Here is a 22,457-nt window from a genome sequence, read left to right on the forward strand (position 1 = left end):
CCCACCCCCAGCAGATCCCCGCCGGATCCCTCCGGATCCCGCCGGGATCAGGGCGTGTAGGCGGGCGGCGGCTGGAACTGATTGACCACCTCGTAGTCGGGCCCGTAGGGCTCGGCCTCCTCCATCTCCGACAGCAGCTCCAGCGCCTGCTCCTCTTCCTCGCTGGGGTAGTGACGGAGGAGATTGGCGGCCGTGGCCAGGATGGAGGCGCCGCCCGCGCCGGCCACCAGGTAAAAACTGACGGCGAAGGTGACGAACACCTGAGAGCCGTGGTACTTCTTGTGCTGCTGCTGCTGCGCCAGGAGCAGCTCCGAGGCCCAGTAGCAGAACCCGATCACCGTGGCGCACTGCAGGACTGAGAAATGGGGAAAAAGGGGGAGAAAATGGTTAAAATTGGGAAAAAATGGGTCAAATTTGGGGAAAAATGGGGAAAAATGGGTCAGGTTTGGGGTCTGGGAGCAGCTCTGAGACCCAGTAACAGAACCCGATCACCGTGGCGCACTGCAGGACTGAGAAATGGGGAAAAAAAGGGAAAAAACACGGTTAAAATGGTGAAAAATGGGGAAAAAATGGGTTAAAATGGGGAAAAATGGGTCAAAAATGGGTTAAAATGGGGAAAAATGGGTCAAAAATGGGTCAGGTTTGGGGAAAAATGGGTGAGGTTTGGAGTCTGGGAGCAGCTCTGAGACCCAGGAGCAGAACCCGATCACCGTGGCGCACTGCAGGACTGAGAAATCATCAAAATTGGAGAAAAACATGGTAAAAGTGGTGAAAAATGGGTTAAACTGGAGAAAACCCATGGTTAAAATGGGTTAAATTAGGGGGAAAAGGGTAAAAAGTGGGTGTGGTTTGGGCCGCTCGGCGGCCGTGGCCAGGATGGAGGCGCCGCCCGCGCCGGCCACCAGGTAAAAACTGACGGCGAAGGTGACGAACACCTGAGAGCCGTGGTACTTCTTGTGCTGCTGCTGCTGCGCCAGGAGCAGCTCCGAGGCCCAGTAGCAGAAGCCGATCACCGTGGCGCACTGCAAAACTGGGGGAAAACGGGGAAAAAAGGGGAGAATTTGGTTAAAATTGGGAAAAAATGGGTCAAATTTGGGGTAAAATGGGGAAAAATGGGTCAGGTTTGGAGTCTGGGAGCAGCTCCGAAGTCCAGGAGCAGAATCCGATAACCTGGCGCACTGCAGGACTGGGAAATGGGGAAAAAAGGGGAGAAAATGGTTAAAAACGTGGTTAAAATGGGGAAAAATGGGTTAAAATGGGTTAAAATGGGGAAAAAATGGGTCAGGTTTGGGGAAAAATGGGTCAGGTTTGGGGTCTGGGAGCAGCTCCGAGGCCCAGGAGCAGAACCCGATCACCGTGGCGCACTGCAGGACTGAGAAATGGGGAAAAAATGAGTCATATTTGGGAAAAAATGGGTTAAATTGGGAAAAAAACATGGTAAAAATGGGTTAAATTGGGGAAAAAATGGGTTAAAGTGGAGAAAAATGGGGAAAAAATGGGTCAGGTTTGGGGTCTGGGAGCAGCTCCGAGGCCCAGGAGCAGAAACTGATCACCGTGGCGCACTGCAGGACTGAGAAATGAGGAAAAAAAGGGAAAAAACATGGTTAAAATGGTGAAAAATGGGGTAAAATGGGTAAAAAATGGGATAAATTGGGGAAAAATGGGGAAAAATGGGTCAGGTTTGGGGTCTGGGAGCAGCTCCGAGGCGCAGGAGCAGAACCCGATCACCGTGGCGCACTGCAGGACTGAGAAATCATCAAAATTGGAGAAAAACATGGTAAAAGTGGTGAAAAATGGGTTAAACTGGAAAAAACCCATGGTTAAAATGGGTTCAATTAGGGGGAAAAGGGTAAAAAGTGGGTGTGGTTTGGGCCGCTCGGCGACCGTGGCCAGGATGGAGGCGCCGCCCGCGCCGGCCACCAGGTAAAAACTGACGGCGAAGGTGACGAACACCTGAGAGCCGTGGTACTTCTTGTGCTGCTGCTGCTGCGCCAGGAGCAGCTCCGAGGCCCAGTAGCAGAACCCGATCACCGTGGCGCACTGCAAAACTGGGGAAAAACGGGGAAATTTGGTTAAAAACATGGTAAAAATGGGAAAAAATGGGGAAAAAAGGGGTTAAATTGGGAAAAAATGGGGAAAAAATGGGTCAGGTTTGGGGTCTGGGAGCAGCTCCGAGGCGCAGGAACAGAAACCGATCACCGTGGCACACTGCAGGACTGGGAAATGGGGAAAAAAGGGGAGAAAATGGTTAAAATTGGGAAAAAATGGGTCAAATTTGGGGAAAAATGGGGAAAAATGGGTCAGGTTTGGGGTCTGGGAGCAGCTCCGAAGTCCAGGAGCAGAATCCGATAACCTGGCGCACTGCAGGACTGAGAAATGGGGAAAAAAGGGGAGAAAATGGTTAAATTTGGGAAAAAAATGGGAAAAATGGGTCAAAAATGGGTTAAAATGGGGAAAAATGGGGAAAAAATGGATCAGGTTTGGGGTCTGGGAGCAGCTCCGAGGCCCAGGAGCAGAACCCGATCACGGTGGCGCACTGTAAAACTGGGGAAAAACAGGGAAATTTGGTTAAAATTGGGGAAAAATGGGAAAAAATGGGTTAAAATGGGGAAAAATGGGGAAAAAATGGGTCAGGTTTGGGGTCTGGGAGCAGCTCCGAGGCCCAGTAGCAGAACCCGATCACCGTGGCACACTGCAGGACTGAGAAATGGGGAAAAAAGGGGAGAATTCGGTTAAAATTGGGAAAAAATGGGTCAAATTTGGGGTAAAATGGGGAAAATGGGGAAAAAATGGGTCAGGTTTGGGGTCTGGGAGCAGCTCCGAGGCCCAGGAGCAGAGTCCGATCACCGTGGCGCACTGCAGGACTGGGAAATGGGGAAAATTGGTAAAAAACACGGTTAAAATGGTGAAAAATGGGGAAAAAATGGGTTAAATTTGGAGAAAAATGGGGAAAAAATGGGTCAGGTTTGGGGAAAAATGGGTCAGGTTTGGGGTCTGGGAGCAGCTCCGAGGCCCAGGAGCAGAACCCCATCACCGTGGCGCACTGCAGGACTGGGAAATGGGGAAAAAATGAGTCAGATTTGGGAAAAAATGGGTTAAATTGGGAAAAAAACATGGTAAAAATGGGTTAAATTGGGGAAAAAATGGGTTAAAATGGAGAAAAATGGGGAAAAAATGGGTCAGGTTTGGGGAAAAATGGGTCAGGTTTGGGGTCTGGGAGCAGCTCCGAGGTCCAGTAGCAGAAACCGATCACGGTGGCGCACTGTAAAACTGGGGAAAAACGGGGAAATTTGGTTAAAATTGGGAAAAAATGGGAAAAAATGGGTTAAAATGTGGGAAAAATGGGTTAAATTGGGGAAAAGTGAATTAAATTGGGATAAAACATGAAAAAAAATGGGTTAAATTGGGGAAAAAATGGGTTAAAACATGGGAAAAATGGGTTAAATTGGGGAAAAATGAGTTAAAACATGAGAAAAAACATGGAAAAATGGGTTAAATTGGGGGAAAAATGGGTTAAATTAGGGAAAATGGGTTAAAACATGAGAAAAACGGGTTAAATTGGTGAAAAAAATGAGTTTAATTTGGGATAAAACATGATAAAAACGGGTTAAATTAGGGAAAAAACGGGTTAAATTCGGGAAAAATGGGTTAAATTAGGGAAAAAATGGGTTAAATTATGGAAAAATGGGTTAAATTAGGGAAAAATGGGTTAAATTAGGGAAAAAATGGGTTAAATTATGGAAAAATGGGTTAAATTAGGGAAAAACGGGTTAAATTCGGGAAAAAACGGGAAAACCAAGAAATGGGGATTTTTGGGAATAAAGAAAAGGGAATTTTTTGGGGATTTTTCCAGGATTTCTCTGGGATTTTTCCCCACCTGTGAGGATGTGGGCGAAGGCGTAACGCCGCGTGATTTTCAGGGCCGGGTGTTTGGGCCCGAAGACGTCGAGCAGGAAAGCGCCGAGGCTGCAGAGAATTCCCAGGAAGCAAAAAGCAGCAATAACCCGGAGGAGCAGCACGGTTTGTGGATTCATACAAAAATCTGGGGAGAAAAACGGGAAAAACGGGAAAAAACGGCGTTGGCGGGAGCGGAAATACGATTTTGCCGCGAAAAAACGGGATTTTTCCGTCAAAAAAGCCGCGAAAATCGGATTTTTTTTAGCTAAAATTGGGTTTTTTCAGCTAAAAAAATGGGTTTTTTGAAGGGAAATATCTCCCTAAAAATCTGGTTTTCCATCTAAAAAAAATTTGGGAAAATTCAGATTTTTCTGCTCTAAAAAATCCAGCTAAAAAATGGGGTTTTTGAAGGAAAATATCTCCCTAAAAATCCGGTTTTCCATCTAAAAAAATTTGGGAAAATTCAGATTTTTCTGCCCTAAAAAATCCTCTCCAAGCAAAAAAAATCTCCTAAAAAATTTGGGAAAAATTCAGATTTTCTGTCCCAAAAAATCTCCCTAAAAATCCGATTTTCCACCTAAAAAAATCTGGGAAAATTCAGATTTTCTATCCAAAAAAATCTCCCTAAAAATCCGATTTTCCACCCCAAAAAAATTGGGAAAATTTAGATTTTTCTGCTCTAAAAAATCCAGCTAAAAAATGGGTTTTTTGAAGGAAAAAATCTCCCTAAAAATCCGATTTTCCACCTAAAAAAATCTGGGAAAAATCAGATTTTCTATCCAAAAAAATCTCCCTAAAAATCCGATTTTCCACCTAAAAAAATTTGGGAAAATTCAGATTTTTCTGCTCTAAAAAATCCAGCTAAAAAATGGGGTTTTTGAAGGAAAATATCTCCCTAAAAATCTGGTTTTCCATCTAAAAAAATCTGGGAAAATTCAGATTTTTCTGTCCTAAAAAATCCTCTCCAAGCAAAAAAAATCTCCTAAAAAATTTGGGAAAATTCAGATTTTCAGTCCCAAAAAATCTCCCTAAAAATCTGATTTTCCACCTAAAAAAATCTGGGAAAATTCAGATTTTCTATCCAAAAAAATCTCCCTAAAAATCCGATTTTCCACCCCAAAAAAATTGGGAAAATTCAGATTTTTCTGCCCTAAAAAATCCAGCCAAAAAAATGGGTTTTTTGAAGGAAAAAATCTCCCTAAAAATCCGGTTTTCCACCGAAAAAAAATCTGGGAAAATTCAGATTTTCTGTCCCAAAAAATCTCCCTAAAAATCCGGTTTTCCACCTAAAAAAATTTGGGAAAATTCAGATTTTTCTGCCCTAAAAAATCCTCTCCAAGAAAAAAAAAAATCTCCCTAAAAATCCGTTTTTCAACCCAAAAAAATCTGGGAAAATTCCGATTTTCTGTCCCAAAAAATCTCCCTAAAAATCTGATTTTCCACCCCAAAAAAATTTTGGGAAAATTCAGATTTTTTGCCCCAAAAAATCTGCCCCAAAATTTGATTTTTCAGGGAAAAAAAATTCCCAAAAAACCGTGATTTTTTTTTCCTTTAAAATTCACTTTTCCACCTCGAAAATTTGATTTCCCACCCCCCAAAAAATCCCTCAAAATTTGGTTTTTCCGAGCAGAAAAATTTGATTTTTCAACCCAAAATTTTAATTTTTCTCTCCCGATCCCACCAGGACCAATGGAATTAATGGGAATTAATGGGAATTAATGAGAATTAATTAATGGGAATGAATGGGAATGAATGGGAATAAATGGGAATTAATGGGAATGAATGGGAATGGGAATGAATAGGAATTAATGGAAATAAATGGGAATGAATGGGAATTAATTAATGGGAATTAATGGGAATTAATGGGAAATAAATGGGAATAAAAGGGAATTAATTAATGGGAATAAATTGGAATTAATGGGAAAAAATGGGAATTAATGGGAATTAATTAATGGGAATAATTGGGAATTAATGGGAATTAATGGGAATTAATGGGAATAAATGGGAATTAATGGGAATTACTGGGAATAAATGGGAATAACTGGAAATAACTGGGAATAAATGGGAATTAATTAATGGGAATTAATGGGAATTAATTAAAGGGAATGAATGGGAATAACTGGAAATAATTGGGAATAATTGGGAATAAATGGGAATAATTGGGAATAAATGGGAATAACTGGGAATTAATGGGAATAAATGGGAATTAATGGGAATAGAAATAAATGGGAATAAATGGGAATTAATGGGAATTAATGGGAATAACTGGGAATAAATGGGAATTAATTAATGGGAATTAATGGGAATTAATTAATGGGAATTAATGGGAATTAATGTGAATTAATTAATGGGAATGAATGGGAATAATTGGGAATAACTGGGAATAGTTGGGAATAACTGGGAATAAATGGGAATTAATGGGAATGGAAATAAATGGGAATAAATGGGAATAAATGGGAATTAATTAATGGGAATAAATGGGAATAACGGGGATGGGATGGAAGGGGTTGGAAAGGAAAGGAGGGAGAGGAAGAAAGAGGAGAATGGAGGGGACAGAGGGGACAGGAAGGATCCAGAATGTTCAGGAAGGATCAGGAAGGATCAGGAATGTCCAGGAAGGATCAGGGAGGATGAGGAAGGCCCAGGAAGGATCAGGAAGGTTCAGGAATGTTCAGGAAGGTTCAGGAATGTTCAGGAAGGATCAGGGAGGATGAGGAAGGCTCAGGAAGGTTCCGGAAGGTTCAGGAAGGATCAGGAAGGATCAGGAATGTTCAGGAAGGCTCAGGAGGTTCAGGAATGTTCAGGAATGTTCAGGAAGGTTCCGGAAGGCTCAGGAAGGATCAGGGAGGATGAGGAATGTTCAGGAAGGCTCAGGAATGTTCAGGAAGGTTCCGGAAGGCTCAGGAAGGATCAGGGAGGATCAGGAATGTTCCGGAATGTTCCGGAAGGTTCCGGAAGGCCCAGCCCGGCCCAGCAGGCCCCGGGGCTCACCGCGGAGCAGCTCGGGTTTGACGAAGCCCAGCACGTCGGCCACGCCGAGCTCCTGGCGCGCGCAGGTGCCGCCGTGGATGCGCAGCCAGGCCGGCTCGGCCAGCGCCGTGCAGAGCGCGGTGACCGCCAGCGCGCCCGGCAGCGCCGACGCCAGGCTGCGCTCCGCCTGCTTCGGGAGCGCCGCGCCGCCACGGCGGCGAGAGCCCGGCGCGCCCGACGCGTACATGGCCCGCGGGGACACGGGGACAGCGGGGGAACGGGGACAGCGGGATAACGGGATAACGGGATAACGGGATAACGGGATAACGGGGACAGCGGGGGAACGGGATAACAGTATTACGGGATAACGGGATAACCGGATAACGGTACTACGGGATAACGGGATAACGGGGACAGCGGGATAACCGGATAACGGTATTACGGGATAACGGGATAACAGGGACACCGGGATAACGGGGACAGCGGGGGAACGGGGACAGCGGGATAACGGGATAACGGTATTACGGGATAACGGGATAACGGGGACACCGGGATAACGGGGACAGCGGGGGAACGGGGACAGCGGGATAACGGGATAACGGTATTACGGGATAACGGGATAACGGGGACAGCGGGACAGCGGGGGAACGGGGACACCAGGATAACCGGATAACGGTATTACGGGATAACGGGGACACCGGGATAACGGGATAATGGTATTACGGGATAACGGGATAACAGGGACAGCGGGATAACGGGATAACAGGGACAGCGATAACGGGATAACGGGGACACCGGGGGAACGGGGACACTGGGATAACCGGATAATGGTATTACGGGATAACAGGATAACGGGATAACGGGGACACTGGGATAACGGGAACGGGATAACCGGATAATGGGGACAGCGATAACTGGGACACCGGGGGAACGGGGATGGGATAACGGGATAATGGTATTACAGGATAACGGGATAATGGGGACAGCGATAACGGGATAATGGGGTAACGGGATAATGGGTCAGGGATAATGGGTCAATGGCACCAGGACACCGAGATAACGGGATAACGGGAACGGGATAACGGGGACACCGGGGTAACGCGGACAGGGATAACGGGATAATGATATTACGGGATAATGATATTACGGGATAACGGGAACGGGATAACAGGATAACGGGGACAGGGATAACTAACGGGATACCGGGTCAATGGCACCGGGACACCGAGATAACAGGGACAGCGATAACGGGGACACCAGGATAACGGGATAATGATATTACGGGATAACGGGATAACGAGGACAGGGGGACAGGGATAACGGGATAACGGTACCAGGACACGGGGTCAGTGGCACTGGGACACCGAGATAACGGGATAACGGGACACTGGGACAACGGGACAGGGACACCGGGATAATGGGACTACGGGATTACAGGATAACAGGATAATGGGATAACCGGATAACGGTACCGGGACACCGGGTCAATGGCACCGGGACACCGGGACAAGGGGACAGGAACACCGGGATAACCGGGATAACAGGATAATGGGATAACTGGATAACGGGACAGGGGGACAGCGGGATAACGGTACCGGGACACCGGGACACCGGGATAACAGGACAGCAGGATAACAGGTCAATGGCACGGGGACAACGGGACAGGGACAGTGGGACAGGGGGACAGCGGGATAACGGGGAGAGCAGGACAGGGGGAACGGGTCAGGGACAGCAGGACAGGGACAGCGGGATAACGGTACCGGGACACCGGGTCAATGGCACCGGGATAACGGGACAGGGGGAACGGGAGAATGGGACAGGGGCACGGGGACACCGGCAGTGACACCGAGACCAGGCAGTGACACCGGGACCTGCACCGGGACACCAACACCGGGCAGTGACACCCGCCCCGGACACCGACACCGGTTCCGGGACAACCGGCACCGACCCGGGCACCGGTACCGGGCCCGGGATCCCTGACACCCGCCCCGGGACAACCGGTACCGGGACACCGACACCCGCTTTGGAACAACCGGTACCGGGATCCCTGACACCCGCCCCGGGACAACCGGTACCGGGACACCGACACCCGCTTTGGAACAACCGGTACCGGGACACCGACACCCGCTTTGGAACAACCGGTACCGGGACACCGACACCCGCTTTGGAACAACCGGTACCGGGTCACCGACACCCGCTCTGGAACAACCGGTACCGGGACACCGACACCCGCCCCGGGATAACCGGTACCGGGACACCGACACCCGCCCCGGGACAACCGGTACCGGGACACCGACACCCGCCCCGGGACAACCGGTACCGGGACACCGACACCCGCCCCGGGACAACCGGTACCGGGACACCGACACCCGCTCTGGAACAACCGGTACCGGGTCACCGACACCCGCCCCGGGACAACCGGTACCGGGACACCGACACCCGCTCTGGAACAACCAACCGGTACCGGGACACCGACACCCGCCCCGGGACAACCGGTACCGGGACACCGACACCCGCCCCGGGACAACCGGTACCGGGACACCGACACCCGCTCTGGAACAACCGGTACCGGGACACCGACACCCGCTCTGGAACAACCGGTACCGGGTCACCGACACCCGCCCCGGGACAACCGGTACCGGGTCACCGACACCCGCCCCGGGACAAGCGGTACCGGCCCTGGGATCCCCGCTACCGGCCCCGCGTCCCCCGGCACCGATCGCGCTCGCTCCGAACCCTCCGACACCGGCCCGGATCCCCGGACAGCGGCCCCGGGATGGGCGGTCCCGGTCCCGGTCCCGGCCCGGCAGCGCCGTCAGCGGCCGCAGCGCCCCGACCCGGCCCGGGCACCGGCAGCGGCTCCGGGCCCTGCTCACGGTCCCACCCCGGCCGCACTTCCGCTTCCGGGACCGGTTGTGTTCCGCTTCCGGTTCTGTCACGGGTCGGTTCCGCTTCCGGTTGTGTTCCGGTTCCGGTCCCCGTTCTGTTCCGGTTCCGTTCCGGTTCGGTCCCGGTTCCGGTTCCGGTTCCGGTGCCGCCATGCCCGAGGCGCTGTCGCTGCTGTGCCGGGTGTCCGCACACCCCGAGTCCCGGTGCTGGGCCCTGGCCTGGAGCCCCAGCGGGGCCCTGCTCGCGTCCTGCGGCGGCGACCGCACCGTGCGGATCTGGGGCCGGGACGGTGAGCGGGGAACCGGGATCGGAGAAACCGGGGAAACCGGGAGCGGGGAACCGGGATCGGAGAAACCGGGGAAACCGGGATCGGGGAAACCGGGATCGGAGAAACCGGGGAAACCGGGATCGGGGAACCGGGAGCGGAGAAACCGGGGAAACCGGGATCGGGGAACCGGGGGAACCGGGATCGGGGAACCGGGAGCGGAGAACCGGGGAAACCGGGATCGGGGAACCGGGACCGGGAGCGGGGAACCGGGATCGGAGAAACCGGGGAAACCGGGAACCGGGGCTGGGAGCGGGGAACCGGGAACCGGCACCGGGGAACGGGGAGGGGGAAAGCGGGACCGGCACCGGGGAAAGCGGGACCGGGAGCGGGGAAAGCGGGACCGGCACCGGGGAACGGGGAGCGGGGAAAGCGGGGCCGGGAGCGGGGAGCGGGGCCGGGAGGGTGCGCGGGGACCGGGCTGGACACGGGGCTAAGAGAGATCTCTGTTCTCTGTCCCCCGTGTCCGTCCCGCTGTCTGTCCGTCTGTCTGTCCCACTCTCTCTCCCCACTGTCTGTCCGTCTGTCTGTCCCCTTGCCCCACTGTCCCCGCTGTCTGTCCCCCCACTGTCTGTGCCCTGTCCTGCTGTCCTGCTGTCCATCTGTCCCCTTGTCCCTCCGTCTGTCCGTCTGTCCCGCCGTCTGTCTGTCCCGCTGTCCTGTTGTCCCCACTGCCTGTCCCGTTGTCCCCCCCCATCCGTCCGTGTGTCCCATTGTCTGTCCGTCCATCTCTCCGTCTGTCTGTCCGTCCGTGTGTCCCGCTGTCCGTCCATCCGTGTGTCCGGCTGTCTGTCTGTCCCGGTGTCTCCCCGTCCATCCGTGTGTCCGGCTGTCCCGCTGTCCGTCCGTCTGTCCGTGTGTCCGTCCATCCGTGTGTCCGGCTGTCCCGCTGTCCCGCTGTCCGTCCATCCGTGTGTCCGGCTGTCTGTCTGTCCCGCTGTCCCCCCGCTGTCCGTGTGTCCGTGTGTCCGTGTGTCTGTGTGTCCATGTGTCCGTGTGTCCGTCCGTCCGTGTGTCCGTCCGTCCGTGTGTCCATGTGTCCGTGTGTCCATGTGTCTGTGTGTCCGTCCGTCCGTGTGTCCGTGTGTCCGTCCGTCCGTGTGTCCATGTGTCCGTGTGTCCGTGTGTCCGTGTGTCCATGTGTCCGTCCGTCCGTGTGTCCGTGTGTCCGTCCGTCCGTGTGTCCATGTGTCCGTGTGTCCGTGTGTCCGTCCGTGTGTCCGTGTGTCCGTGTGTCTGTCCGTCCGTCAGGCTCTGGTTGGTCGTGCCGGGCGGTGCTGGCTGACGCCCACCAGCGCACGGTGCGCCGGGTGTCCTGGTCCCCGTGCGGGCTGTACCTGGCCTCGGCCAGCTTCGACGGCACCACCTGCGTGTGGAAACGGCACGAGGACGGCTTCCAGGTGGGACCCGCGCCCGGGGACACCCGGGGACACCCCTGGGGAACCATCGGTGACACCTGGGGACAGCCCTGGTGACACCTGGGAACAATCGGTGTCACCCCGGGGACAGCCGGGGACACCCTGGGGACAGCTGGGGACAGCCCTGGGGACACCTGGGAACAATCGGTGACACCCGGGGACAGCCGGGGACACCCTGGGGACACCTGGGGACAGCCGGGGACACCTGGGAACAATCAGTGTCACCCCGGGGACAGCCGGGGACACCCGTGGAACCATCGGTGACACCTGGGGACACCCCTGGTGACACCTGGGAACCCCCCGGTGACACCCAGGGACACCCTGGGAACAATCGGTGACACCCGGGGACACCTGGGAACAGTCGGTGACACCCGTGGCCACCCCTGGTGACACCTGGGAACCATCAGTGACACCTGGGAACACGCAGGGACACCCCGGGGACACCCCTGGTGACACCCGGGAACACCTGGTGACACCCAGTGACACCCGGGAACAATCGGTGTCACCCTGGGGGCACCCCTGGTGACACCCGGGAACACCTGGTGACACATGGGAACACCTGGGAACAATCGGTGACACCCCGGGGACACCCCTGGTGACACCTGGGAACCCTCAGTGTCACCCCAAATCCCCCCGGTGACACCCCAGACCCTTTTCCACCCCCCAAACCCCCCCAAATCCCCCCCAAATCCTCCCAGATCCCCTCCAGACCCCCCCCCAGACCCCCCAGAACGCCCCAGATCCCCCCCAGACCCCCCCCAAACCTCCCCAGGACCCTTTCCCACCCCCCAGATCCCCCCAGATCCCCCCCAGATCCCCCCAAGTCCCCCCAAGACCCTTTCCCACCCCCCAAACCCCCCCCAGACCCCCCCAGATCCCCCCCAAACCCCCCCAAATCCCCCCAGATCCCCCCAGAACCCCCCAAATCCCCCCAAATCCCCCCCAGACCCTTTTCCATCCAACCAAACCTTCCCCAAATCCCCCCCAGACCCCCCCAAACCCCCCCAGACCCTTTCCCAACCCCCCAGATCCCCCCAGAACTCCCCCAGATCCCCCCAGACCCCCCAAACCCCCCCAAATCCCCCCCAAAACGCCCCCCCAGACCCCCCCCCGAACCCCCCTTTCCCCCCAGCCCCGTGGCCAGCGCTTGCCCCCCCCCGCAGGTGGTGGCCACCCTGGAGGGCCACGAGAACGAGGTGAAGTCGGTGGCCTGGGCACCCTCGGGGACGCTGCTGGCCACCTGCAGCCGCGACAAGAGCGTCTGGGTCTGGGAGGGTGAGCCCCCCAAAAATCCCTGACACCCCAAAAAAATCCCCCCCAAAAATCCCTGAGCATCCCCAAAAAATCCCTGATCCCAAAAATCCCTGAGCACCCCCAAAAAATCCACCCCAAAAAATCCCTGACACCCCAAAAAATCCCTGACACCCCAAAAAAATCCACCCCAAAAAATCCCTGAGCACCCCAAAAAAATCCACCCCAAAAAATCCTGATCCCAAAAATCCCTGACACCCCAAAAATCCCTGACACCCCGAAAAAATACCTGAGTATCCCAAAAATCCCTGACACCCCAAAAAACCCCCCCCAAAAATCCTTGAGCACCCCCAAAAAATCCACCCCAAAAATCCCTGACACCCCAAAAAAATCCCTGAGCACCCCCAAAAAATCCCTGAGTATCCCAAAAAATCCCTGAGTATCCCAAAAAATCCACCCCAAAAATCCCTGAGCACCCCAAAAAATCCACCCCAAAAAATCCTGATCCCAAAAATCCCTGACACCCCAAAAAAATCCCCCCAAAAATCCCTGAGCACCCCCAAAAAAATCCACCCCAAAAAATCCCTGAGCATCCCAAAAAATCCCTGACACCCCAAAAAAACACCTGAGTATCCCCAAAAAATCCCCCCCAAAAATCCCTGAGCCCAAAAATCCCTGAGCACCCCAAAAAATCCCCCCCAAAAAATCCACCCCAAAAATCCCTGAGCATCCCCAAAAAATCCCTGATCCCCCTGGACATCCCCTGGACACCCTGGGTGAGCTCTGTCCCCTCTGTCCCCCCTGTCCCCCCTGCTGTCCCCCTGTCCCCCCTGTCCCCCGTGTCCCCTCTGTCCCCCCTGTCCCCTCTGTCTCCCTGCTGTCCCCCGTGTCCCCCCTGTCCCCTCTGTCCCCCTGTCCCCCTGTCCCCTCTGTCCCCCTGTCCCCCTGTCCCCCTGTCCCCTCTGTCCCCCGTGTCCCCGCAGTGGACGATGAGGAGGAGGAGTTCGAGTGTGTCAGCGTGCTGAGCGCCCACAGCCAGGACGTCAAACACGTGGTGTGGCACCCCAGCCTGCAGGTGAGGGGACACGGGGACACCGGGGACACCGGGGACCTGGGGACACACCTGGGGACAGTCTGGGGACAGTCTGGGGACAGTCTGGGGACACCGGGGACATGGGGACACTGGGGACACTGGGGACACACTGGGGACAGTGGGGACAGCGGGGACAGCTGGGGACATGGGGACACTGGGGACACGCCTGGGGACAGCTGGGGACAGCTGGGGACAGTCTGGGGACACTGGGGACACTGGGGACAGTCGGGACAGCCTGGGACATGGGGACACTGGGGACACCCCTGGGGACACCTGGGGACACCTGGGGACACCTGGGGGGACACTGGGGACACTGGGGACAGCTGGGGACACCCAGACACCCCCAGGTCCCACCTGCCCAGACACCCCCAAACCCGGCCAGGGTCCCTTCCCTGTCCCCAGGTCACCCCTGTCCCTGTGTCCCCACCGTGTCCCCGTGTCTCCGTGTCCCTCCATGTCCCCTGACGGTGTCCCTGTGTCCCCTGCTGGTGTCCCCACCGTGTCCCCGTGTCCCCTGATGGTGTCCCCATGTCCCCTCACGGTGTCCCCACGGTGTCCCCATGTCCCCTCACTGTGTCCCCATGTCCCCTGACGGTGTCCCCATGTCCCCTGGCGGTGACAGCTGCTGGCCAGCGCGAGCTACGATGACACGGTGCGCCTGTACCGCGAGGACGAGGACGACTGGCTGTGCTGTGCCACCCTGGAGGGTCACACGTCCACGGTCTGGGGGGTGGCCTGGGAGCGCTCCGGCCACCGCCTGGTGTCCTGCAGCGATGACCGCACCCTGCGCGTGTGGCAGCGCTCGGAGCCACCGCAGGGACACGGTGAGGGACACGGGGACACCATGGGGACACCATGGGGACATGGGGACACCATGGGGACACGGGGACACCATGGGGACACCATGGGGACATGGGGACACCATGGGGACATGGGGACACCATGGGGACACCATGGGGACATGGGGACGGTGACACCGCCTGGTGTCCTGCAGCGATGACCGCACCCTGCGCGTGTGGCAGCGCTCCGAGCCACCGCCTCAGGGACACGGTGAGGGACACGGGGACATGAGGACATGGGGACACCATGGGGACACGGGGACACCATGGGGACACCATGGGGACATGGGGACAGACATGGGGACAGGGACATGGGGACATGGGGACGTGAAAGGAGAGGGAGAAGGGAGAGGGAAAGGGACTGGGAGAGGCTGGGGGGAGAGGGAAGTGCCCCAATGTCCCCCCAATGTCCCCAATGTCCCCCCAATGTCCCCAATGTCCCCAATGTCCCCAATGATGTCCCCATGTCCCCAGGAGGTGGCTCGGAGCCCAGCTGGCAGTGTGTGTGCACCCTGTCCCCAATGTCCCCAATGTCCCCAATGATGTCCCCAATGATGTCCCCAACGATGTCCCCGTGTCCCCAGGCGGTGGCTCGGAGCCCAGCTGGCAGTGTGTGTGCACCCTGTCCGGGTACCACGGGCGCAGCATCTACGACGTGGCCTGGTGAGCTCTGGGGACACGGCGGTGACACCGGGGTGACACTGGGGTGACAGGGGGACATTGGGGATACTGGGGACACTGGGGTGACAGGGGGACATCGGGGTGACAGGGGGAGATTGGGGACACAGGGACATCAGGGATATCAGGGACATTGGGGACACTGGGGTGACACTGGGGACATTGGGGACACCAAGGACACCTCACTGGGGACACTGGGGACACTGGGGTGACACTGGGGACACTGGGGACACCTCACTGGCGCCCTGTGACCCTCCAGGTGCCACCTCCCTGGGGTCCTGTCCCCACCACGTGTCCCCACCCTGGGGTCCTGTCCCCACCCTGTGTCCCCTCCTGGTGTCCCCACCCGGTGTCCCCTCCCTGGTCACCCCTGTCCCTTCCTGGTGTCCCCTCCTTGGTCACCCCTGTCCCTTCCTGGTGTCCCCTCTGTGTCCCCACCCCTGTCCCCACCCCATGTCCCCACCCCCTGTCCCCTCCCTGTCCCCTCCTTGGTCACTCCTGTCCCCACCCCCTGTCCCCTCCGTGTCCCCTCCCTGTCCCCTCCTTGGTCACCCCTGTCCCCTCCGTGTCCCCTCCCTGTCCCCTCCTTGGTCACCCCTGTCCCCTCCTGGTGTCCCCTCCTTGGTCACCCCTGTCCCCTCCTGGTGTCCCCTCCTTGGTCACCCCTGTCCCCTCCGTGTCCCCGGGGTGACACCGTCCCCGGTGGCGCTGCAGGTGTCACCTGACGGGCGCGGTGGCCACGGCGTGCGGTGACGACGCGGTGCGGGTGTTCGAGGAGGTGTCCCCGGTGTCCCCGGTGTCCCCGGTCACCTTCGGGCTGGTGGCCCACGTGCCGCGGGCGCACGCGCAGGACGTCAACGGCGTGGCGTGGCACCCGCGGGAGCCGGGGCTGCTGGCCACCTGCGGGGACGACGGTGACATCGCTTTCTGGCGCTACCAGCGCCCCGACGGCCTCTGAGCCAGCGCGGCCACCGGCCCGGGCCAGCGGGGACCTCCAGGGCTCCTCGGTGTTCTCCAGAACCTTCCAGAGCTCCTTGATGTTCTCCAGAACCTTCCAGGGCTCCTCGGTGTTCTCCAGAACCTCCTGATGTTCTCCAGAACCTTCCAGGGCTCCCCCGGTTCTCCAGAACCTTCCAGGGCTCCTCGGTGTTCTCCAGAACCTTCCAGGGCTCCTCGGTGTTCTCCAGAACCTTCCAGGGCTCCCCCGGTTCTCCAGAACCTTCCAGGGCTCCCCTGGTTCTCCAGAACCTTCCAGGGCTCCTCGGTGTTCTCCAGAACCTCCTGATGTTCTCCAGAACCTTCCAGGACTCCTTGATGTTCTCCAGAACCTTCCAGAGCTCCCCCGGTTCTCCAGAACCTTCCAGAGCTCCTTGATGTTCTCCAGAACCTCCCAGAGCTCCTCGGTGTTCTCCAGAACTTTCCAGGGCTCCTCGGTGTTCTCCAGAACCTTCCAGAGCTCCTCGATGTTCTCCAGAACCTCCCTTGGCCTTCAGGGCCTCCCCAGTGTTCTCCAGGAGCCCACCATGGTCTCCAGGATTCCCTGATGTTCTCCAGAACCTTCCATGGTCTCCAGGACATCTTCCAGGAGTTTCCCAAGTCCCCCAGAACCCTCCCATGTTCTCCAGAACCTCCTGGTGTCCTCCAGAACCTCCTGGGATCCTCCAGAACCTCCTGGTGTCCTCCAGAACCTCCTGGGGTCCTCCAGAACCTCCTGGTGTCCTCCAGAACCTCCTGAGATCCTCCAGAACCTCCTGATGTTCTCCAGGACCTCCTGGTGTCCTCCCGAACCTCCCCACGTCCTCCAGGACCTCCTGATGTTCTCCAGAACCTCCTGGTGTCCTCCAGAACCTCCTGGGGTCCTCCAGGACCTCCTGGTGTCCTCCAGAACCTCCCCACGTCCTCCAGAACCTCCTGGGATCCTCCAGAACCTCCTGGTGTCCTCCAGAACCTCCTGATGTTCTCCAGAACCTCCTGGTGTCCTCCAGAACCTCCTGATGTTCTCCAGACCCTCCTGGTGTCCTCCAGAACCTCCCCACGTCCTCCAGAACCTTCTGATGTCCTCCAGAACCTCCTGATGTCCTCCAGGACCTCCTGGTGTCCTCCAGGACCGTTCCCCGTGCTCCTCTCCCTCCCTCCCTCCCTGGGTTTGTGGGGTCGGGGTTTGGGATCCCGGGATCCCTTCAGGATTTCCCGCCCCAAGGTCAATAAATCCCAAAGATTTCCTGGAAAAATCCCCCGGAAATTCCCGGGGGGCCGGGGGGGGCCTGGAACCCTCGGGGAGCCGGGGGGGGTTGGGGTCCGGGGTTTGGGATCCGGGGGTTTGGAGTTTGGGATCTGGGGGTTTGGGATCGGGGAGTTTGGGATTCCGGGAGTTTGGGATTTGGGATCCAGGAATTTGGGATTTGGGATCCGGGGTTTGGGATTTGGGATCCGGGGGTTTGGGATCCGGGAATTCGGGGTCCGGGGGTTTGGGATCCGGGGGTTTAGGATCTGGGAATTTGGGATTCCGGGAGTTTGGGATCTGGGAATTTGGGATCCGGGAATTTGGGGTCTGGGAGTTTGGGATCCAGGAATTTGGGATTTGGGAATTCGGGATCAGGAAGTTCGGGATCCGGGTGTTTGGGATTCCAAGAGTTTGGGATCCGGGAGTTTGGGATTTGGGTGTTTGGGAACTGGGAATTTGGGATCAAAGAGTTTGGAATCAGGGAATGTGGGATCCAGAAATTTGGGATCCGGGAATTTGGGATCTGTGAGTTTGGGATCCGGGAATTCAGGATCCGGGAGTTTGGGGTCTGGGAATTTGGGATCTGGGAATCTGGGATTCCAAGAGTTTGGGATCCGGGAATTTGGGATCAGGAATTTGGGATCTGGGAGTTTGGGATCAAAGACTTTGGGATCCATGAGTTTGGGATCCAGGAATTTGGGACCAGGGAGTTTGGGATCCGTGAGTTTGGGATCCGGGAATTCAGGATCCAGGAATCTGGGATCGGGGAATTTGGGATCAGCACCGAGGCCGAGTCGGATCTCGAAGTTTATTCCAACCTAAAAAAACTCTGTACAAAACATCCGAACCCTGGAACACAACGGGAACGCGGGAGGGGGATCCGGGGGATCCGGGGGGATCCGAGGGGATCTGGGAAGGTTTTTATGGGATCCGAGGGGATTTTATGGGATTTTTATGGGATCCAAGGGGATTTTATGAGATCCAAGGGGATTTTTTATGGGATTTTATGGGATCCAATGGGATTTTATGGGATCCAAGGGGATTTTATGGGATCCAAGGAGATTTTTTATGGGATTTTATGGGATCCAATGGGATTTTATGGGATCTGATGGGATTTTATGGGATCCAAGGGGATTTTATGGGATCTGATGGGATTTGATGGGATCTGATGGGATCTTGTGGGATTTCACAGCATCTGGGGCGGGTTTTTTTTCCCATTTTTGGTGGGATTTTACCGAGACTCTGGGGGGTTTTTTTGGGATTCTGTGGGGTTTTTTGGGGTTCCGTGGGGTTTTTTGGGGGATTCTGGAGGATTCTGGAGTTGTTTTTTGGGTTTTTTTGGGGGTTCTGTGGGGTTTTTTGGGATTCTGTGGGGTTTTTTTGGGATTCTGGAGGATTCTGGGGTTGTTTTTTGGGTTTTTTTTGGGGGTTCTGTGGGGTTTTTTGGGGTTCCGTGGGGTTTTTTTGGGATTCTGGAGGATTCTGGGGTTGTTTTTTGGGTTTTTTTGGGGGTTCTGTGGGGTTTTTTGGGATTCTGTGGGGTTTTTTTTGGGATTCTGGAGGATTCTGGGGTTGTTTTTTGGGTTTTTTGGGGTTATTCGGCGGGATCTGGGTGTCAGTCGGAGTCGGAGTCGCTCTCGGCCTCCTTGACGTCCACGCTGAATTTGTACTCCTGGTCACAGCCCATGTAGGCGTCGCTCATGAAGTAAAGGGTGTAGTGCTGCTGGCCCGGCGCCGGCGCCACGAAATCCAGCTTCACCTGGGGACACGGGGACATCATCGGGGTCACCCTGAGTCACCCAGGGTCACCGGGGTCACCCAGAGTCACCCTGAGTCACCCAGGGTCACCCAGAGTCACCCAGCTTCACCTGGGGACACGGGGACATCATCGGGGTCACCCTGAGTCACCCAGGGTCACCCAGAGTCACCCAGAGTCACCCTGAGTCACCCAGAGTCACCCTGAGTCACCCAGCTTCACCTGGGGACACGGGGACATCATCGGGGTCACCCTGAGTCACCCAGGGTCACCGGGGTCACCCAGAGTCACCCTGAGTCACCCAGAGTCACCCTGAGTCACCCAGAGTCACCCAGGGTCACCCTGAGTCACCCAGGGTCACCCAGGGTCACCTGGGGACACGGGGACATCACCGGGGTCACCGGGGTCACCCTGAGTCACCCAGGGTCACCCAGGGTCACCCAGAGTCACCCTGAGTCACCCAGCTTCACCTGGGGACACGGGGACATCATCGGGGTCACCGGGGACATCGGGGTCACCAGGGTCACCCTGAGTCACCCAGAGTCACCTGGGGACACGGGGACATCATCGGGGTCACCGGGGTCACCAGGGTCACCCAGAGTCACCCAGAGTCACCCTGAGTCACCCTGAGTCACCCAGAGTCACCCAGCTTCACCTGGGGACACGGGGACATCATCGGGGTCACCGGGGTCACCCTGAGTCACCCAGAGTCACCCTGAGTCACCCAGAGTCACCCAGAGTCACCCAGAGTCACCCAGGGTCACCTGGGGACACGGGGACATCGGGGTCACCAGGGTCACCAGGGTCACCGGGGTCACCCAGAGTCACCCAGGGTCACCCAGGGTCACCCAGGGTCACCTGGGGACACGGGGACATCGGGGACACCAGGGTCACCGGGGTCACCAGGGTCACCCAGCTTCACCTGGGGACACAGGGACATTGGGGACATCGGGGTCACCAGGGTCACCCTGAGTCACCCAGATTCACCTGGGGACCCCAGGGGACAGCCAGGGGACAGCCAGGGTCACCCAGCTTCACCTGGGGACAGCCAGGGTCACCGAGGGTCATCCAGGGTCACCCAGCCCATGGTGGCACCCAGTGGCACCCGGCCCCTGCCACCCTGCCTGTGTCACACCCCTGTGTCACCCCCGGGGTCACCCACACCCTGTGGCACCTCGGTGTCACTCGGCCCCTGTCACCCCCTTGTCACCCTCAGTGTCACCCCATGTGTCACCCCTGCCACCCCCTGTTATCACCCCCAGTGTCCCCCCGGTGTCCCCCCCTGTCCCCCCGGTGTCCCCTGTCCCACCTTGGCTTTCTGCTGCAGCGTCAGGCGTTTGATGGAGATGAGGCTGTTGGACTTGGAGTCCCCGATCACCACCCACCAGCCCTCCTCACGCTTCTGTGGGGACATTGGGGACATTGGGGACATCAGTGCCACCTCAGTGCCACCATCACCACCCACCAGCCCTCCTCGCGCTTCTGTGGGGACATTGGGGACATTGGGGACATCAGTGCCACCTCAGTGCCACCTCAGTGCCACCATCACCACCCACCAGCCCTCCTCGCGCTTCTGTGGGGACATTGGGGACATTGGGGACACCAGTGCCACCTCAGTGCCACCATCACCACCCACCAGCCCTCCTCGCGCTTCTGTGGGGACATTGGGGACACCATTGGGGACATTGGGGACATTGGGGACATCACTGGGGACATTGGGGACACCACTGGGGACATTGGGGACACCACTGGGGACATCGGGGACGTTGCCACCTCAGTGCCACCCACCCTGTGTCACCCAGCCCGTGTCACCCGCTGAGATGGAGACACGGGGACAGTCTGAGACCTGGGGACAGCCCTGTCCCGTCCCACCCATCGATCCCAGGGATCCCCTGGATCCCCTGGATCTCCTGGATCCCGCGGTACCTGCGGGAACAGGGGGGCGATGACCGGCCCGGTGACCTCCTCCTCACGCTCCAGCTGCACCAGCACCACCACGGGGCCACCGCTGGGGACACAGAACGGGACCAGATCCCGTCAGATCCCATCAGATCCCATCCCAAACCCCATCCTGATCCCATCAGATCCCATCCCGATCCCGTCAGATCCTTTCAGATCCCATCCCAAACCCCATCCCGATCCCAGCACCACCACGGGGCCACCGCTGGGGACACAGAACGGGACCAGATCCCGTCAGATCCCATCAGATCCCATCCCAAACCCCATCCTGATCCCAGCACCACCACGGGGCCCCCACAGGACGGAGCACAGGATCAGGAACAGCACGATCCCGATCCCGATCCTGATCCCGATCCCGATCCTGATCCCGATCCTGATGCTGATCCCATCCTCACCCTGACCATCCCAACCACCCCAATGATCCCAATCCAAACGATCCCAAGGATCCCAACGATCCCCGTGATCCCATCCTAGCGATCCCAGTGATCCCAGGGATCCCCACACACCTGCGGATGCTGTCCCTGTCCCCCACCTCGTAGGACAGCTCGATGTTGGGGTAGCGGTTGCAGAACCGCGCCACGTCGGCGATCTGCGCCTCGGGCAGCTGCAGCAGCGCCGTGCGCTCCTCGTCCTCCATCTCCATGATGTCAAACACGCTCTCCACGCCCTGCAACGGTGGGAACTGTCATCTCCTCCCTGATCCCACCTGATCCCACCTGATCCCATCCCAAACCCATCCTGATCCCATCCCAAACCCATCCCGAACCCATCCTGATCCCATCCCCATCCCACGTCCTCGTCCTCCATCTCCATGATGTCAAACACACTCTCCACGCCCTGCAACGGTGGGAACTGTCATCTCCTCCCTGATCCCACCTGATCCCACCTGATCCCATCCCAAACCCATCCTGATCCCATCCTGATCCCATCCCCATCCCCATCCCACGTCCTCGTCCTCCATCTCCATGATGTCAAACACGCTCTCCACGCCCTGCAACACCGGGAACTGTCATCTCCAACCCATCCTGATCCCACCTGATCCCATCCTGATCCCATCCTGATCCCACCTGATCCCATCCTGATCCCACCTGATCCCATCCCAAACCCATCCTGATCCCACCTGATCCCATCCCCATCCCCATCCCACGTCCTCGTCCT

General features: G+C 56.9%; 3 protein-coding genes across 6 annotated transcripts in view; 1 reads left to right on the top strand and 2 right to left on the bottom strand.

Annotated features, from left to right (window-relative positions):
* Positions 1-7,114, bottom strand: TMEM127 (transmembrane protein 127). Of its 2 annotated transcripts, none has more exons than XM_086865472.1 (3): positions 6,889-7,114; positions 3,878-4,042; positions 1-355 (listed from the first exon to the last, which is right to left on the bottom strand). In XM_086865472.1, exons 1-3 carry the CDS (start codon positions 7,112-7,114, stop codon positions 48-50), a joined length of 699 nt encoding a protein of 232 aa, XP_086721598.1. In that variant the 3' UTR covers positions 1-47. The 2 variants fall into 2 exon arrangements, with proteins under 2 accessions (XP_086721598.1, XP_086721599.1); XM_086865473.1 differs by lacking the exon at positions 1-355 and adding an exon at positions 1,178-1,745.
* A 2,091-nt stretch (positions 7,115-9,205) lies between these two features.
* CIAO1 (cytosolic iron-sulfur assembly component 1) lies at positions 9,206-17,591 on the top strand. Of its 3 annotated transcripts, none has more exons than XR_015279757.1 (8): positions 9,611-10,045; positions 11,333-11,481; positions 12,663-12,774; positions 13,734-13,825; positions 14,466-14,667; positions 15,267-15,345; positions 16,075-17,194; positions 17,326-17,591. XR_015279757.1 is itself a non-coding variant. In XM_086865455.1 (7 exons), the coding sequence occupies exons 1-7, from the start codon at positions 9,907-9,909 to the stop codon at positions 16,316-16,318; spliced, it is 1,017 nt and encodes a 338-aa protein (XP_086721581.1). In that variant the 5' UTR covers positions 9,206-9,906; the 3' UTR covers positions 16,319-17,591. The 3 variants fall into 3 exon arrangements, 1 of the variants encoding a protein (XP_086721581.1); XR_015279756.1 differs by having other exon boundaries at positions 9,808-10,045; positions 16,075-16,587; positions 16,666-17,591; XM_086865455.1 differs by having other exon boundaries at positions 9,206-10,045; positions 16,075-17,591.
* Positions 17,592-18,378: 787 nt separating this feature from the next.
* Positions 18,379-22,457, bottom strand: part of SNRNP200 (small nuclear ribonucleoprotein U5 subunit 200) — a 78,747-nt gene continuing 74,668 nt past the window's right edge. The window contains exons 42-45 of the mRNA XM_086865478.1: positions 21,806-21,966; positions 21,267-21,348; positions 20,650-20,742; positions 18,379-19,343 (exon numbers count right to left, since the gene is read on the bottom strand). Of these exons, the coding sequence (XP_086721604.1) occupies positions 19,200-19,343; positions 20,650-20,742; positions 21,267-21,348; positions 21,806-21,966 (480 nt within the window). The 3' untranslated portion in view covers positions 18,379-19,199. The remainder of the gene's footprint in view (positions 19,344-20,649; positions 20,743-21,266; positions 21,349-21,805; positions 21,967-22,457) is intronic.

This window comes from Cyanistes caeruleus, chromosome 29 (assembly GCF_971803275.1).
Source record: "Cyanistes caeruleus chromosome 29, bCyaCae1.hap1.1, whole genome shotgun sequence".
NCBI lineage: Eukaryota > Metazoa > Chordata > Aves > Passeriformes > Paridae > Cyanistes > Cyanistes caeruleus.

Coding starts and splice junctions, on each gene's coding strand:
- TMEM127 (XM_086865472.1), bottom strand. CDS start 7,114: ATGTACGCGTCGGGCGCGCCGGGCTCTCGCCGCCGTGGCGGCGCGGCG. Junction 4,043..6,888: donor CAAACCCGAGCTGCTCCGCG/GTGAGCCCCGGG, acceptor TTTTCTCCCCAG/ATTTTTGTATGAATCCACAA. Junction 356..3,877: donor CTTCGCCCACATCCTCACAG/GTGGGGAAAAAT, acceptor CCCATTTCTCAG/TCCTGCAGTGCGCCACGGTG.
- CIAO1 (XM_086865455.1), top strand. CDS start 9,907: ATGCCCGAGGCGCTGTCGCTGCTGTGCCGGGTGTCCGCACACCCCGAG. Junction 10,046..11,332: donor GCGGATCTGGGGCCGGGACG/GTGAGCGGGGAA, acceptor TCCGTCCGTCAG/GCTCTGGTTGGTCGTGCCGG. Junction 11,482..12,662: donor GGCACGAGGACGGCTTCCAG/GTGGGACCCGCG, acceptor CCCCCCCCGCAG/GTGGTGGCCACCCTGGAGGG.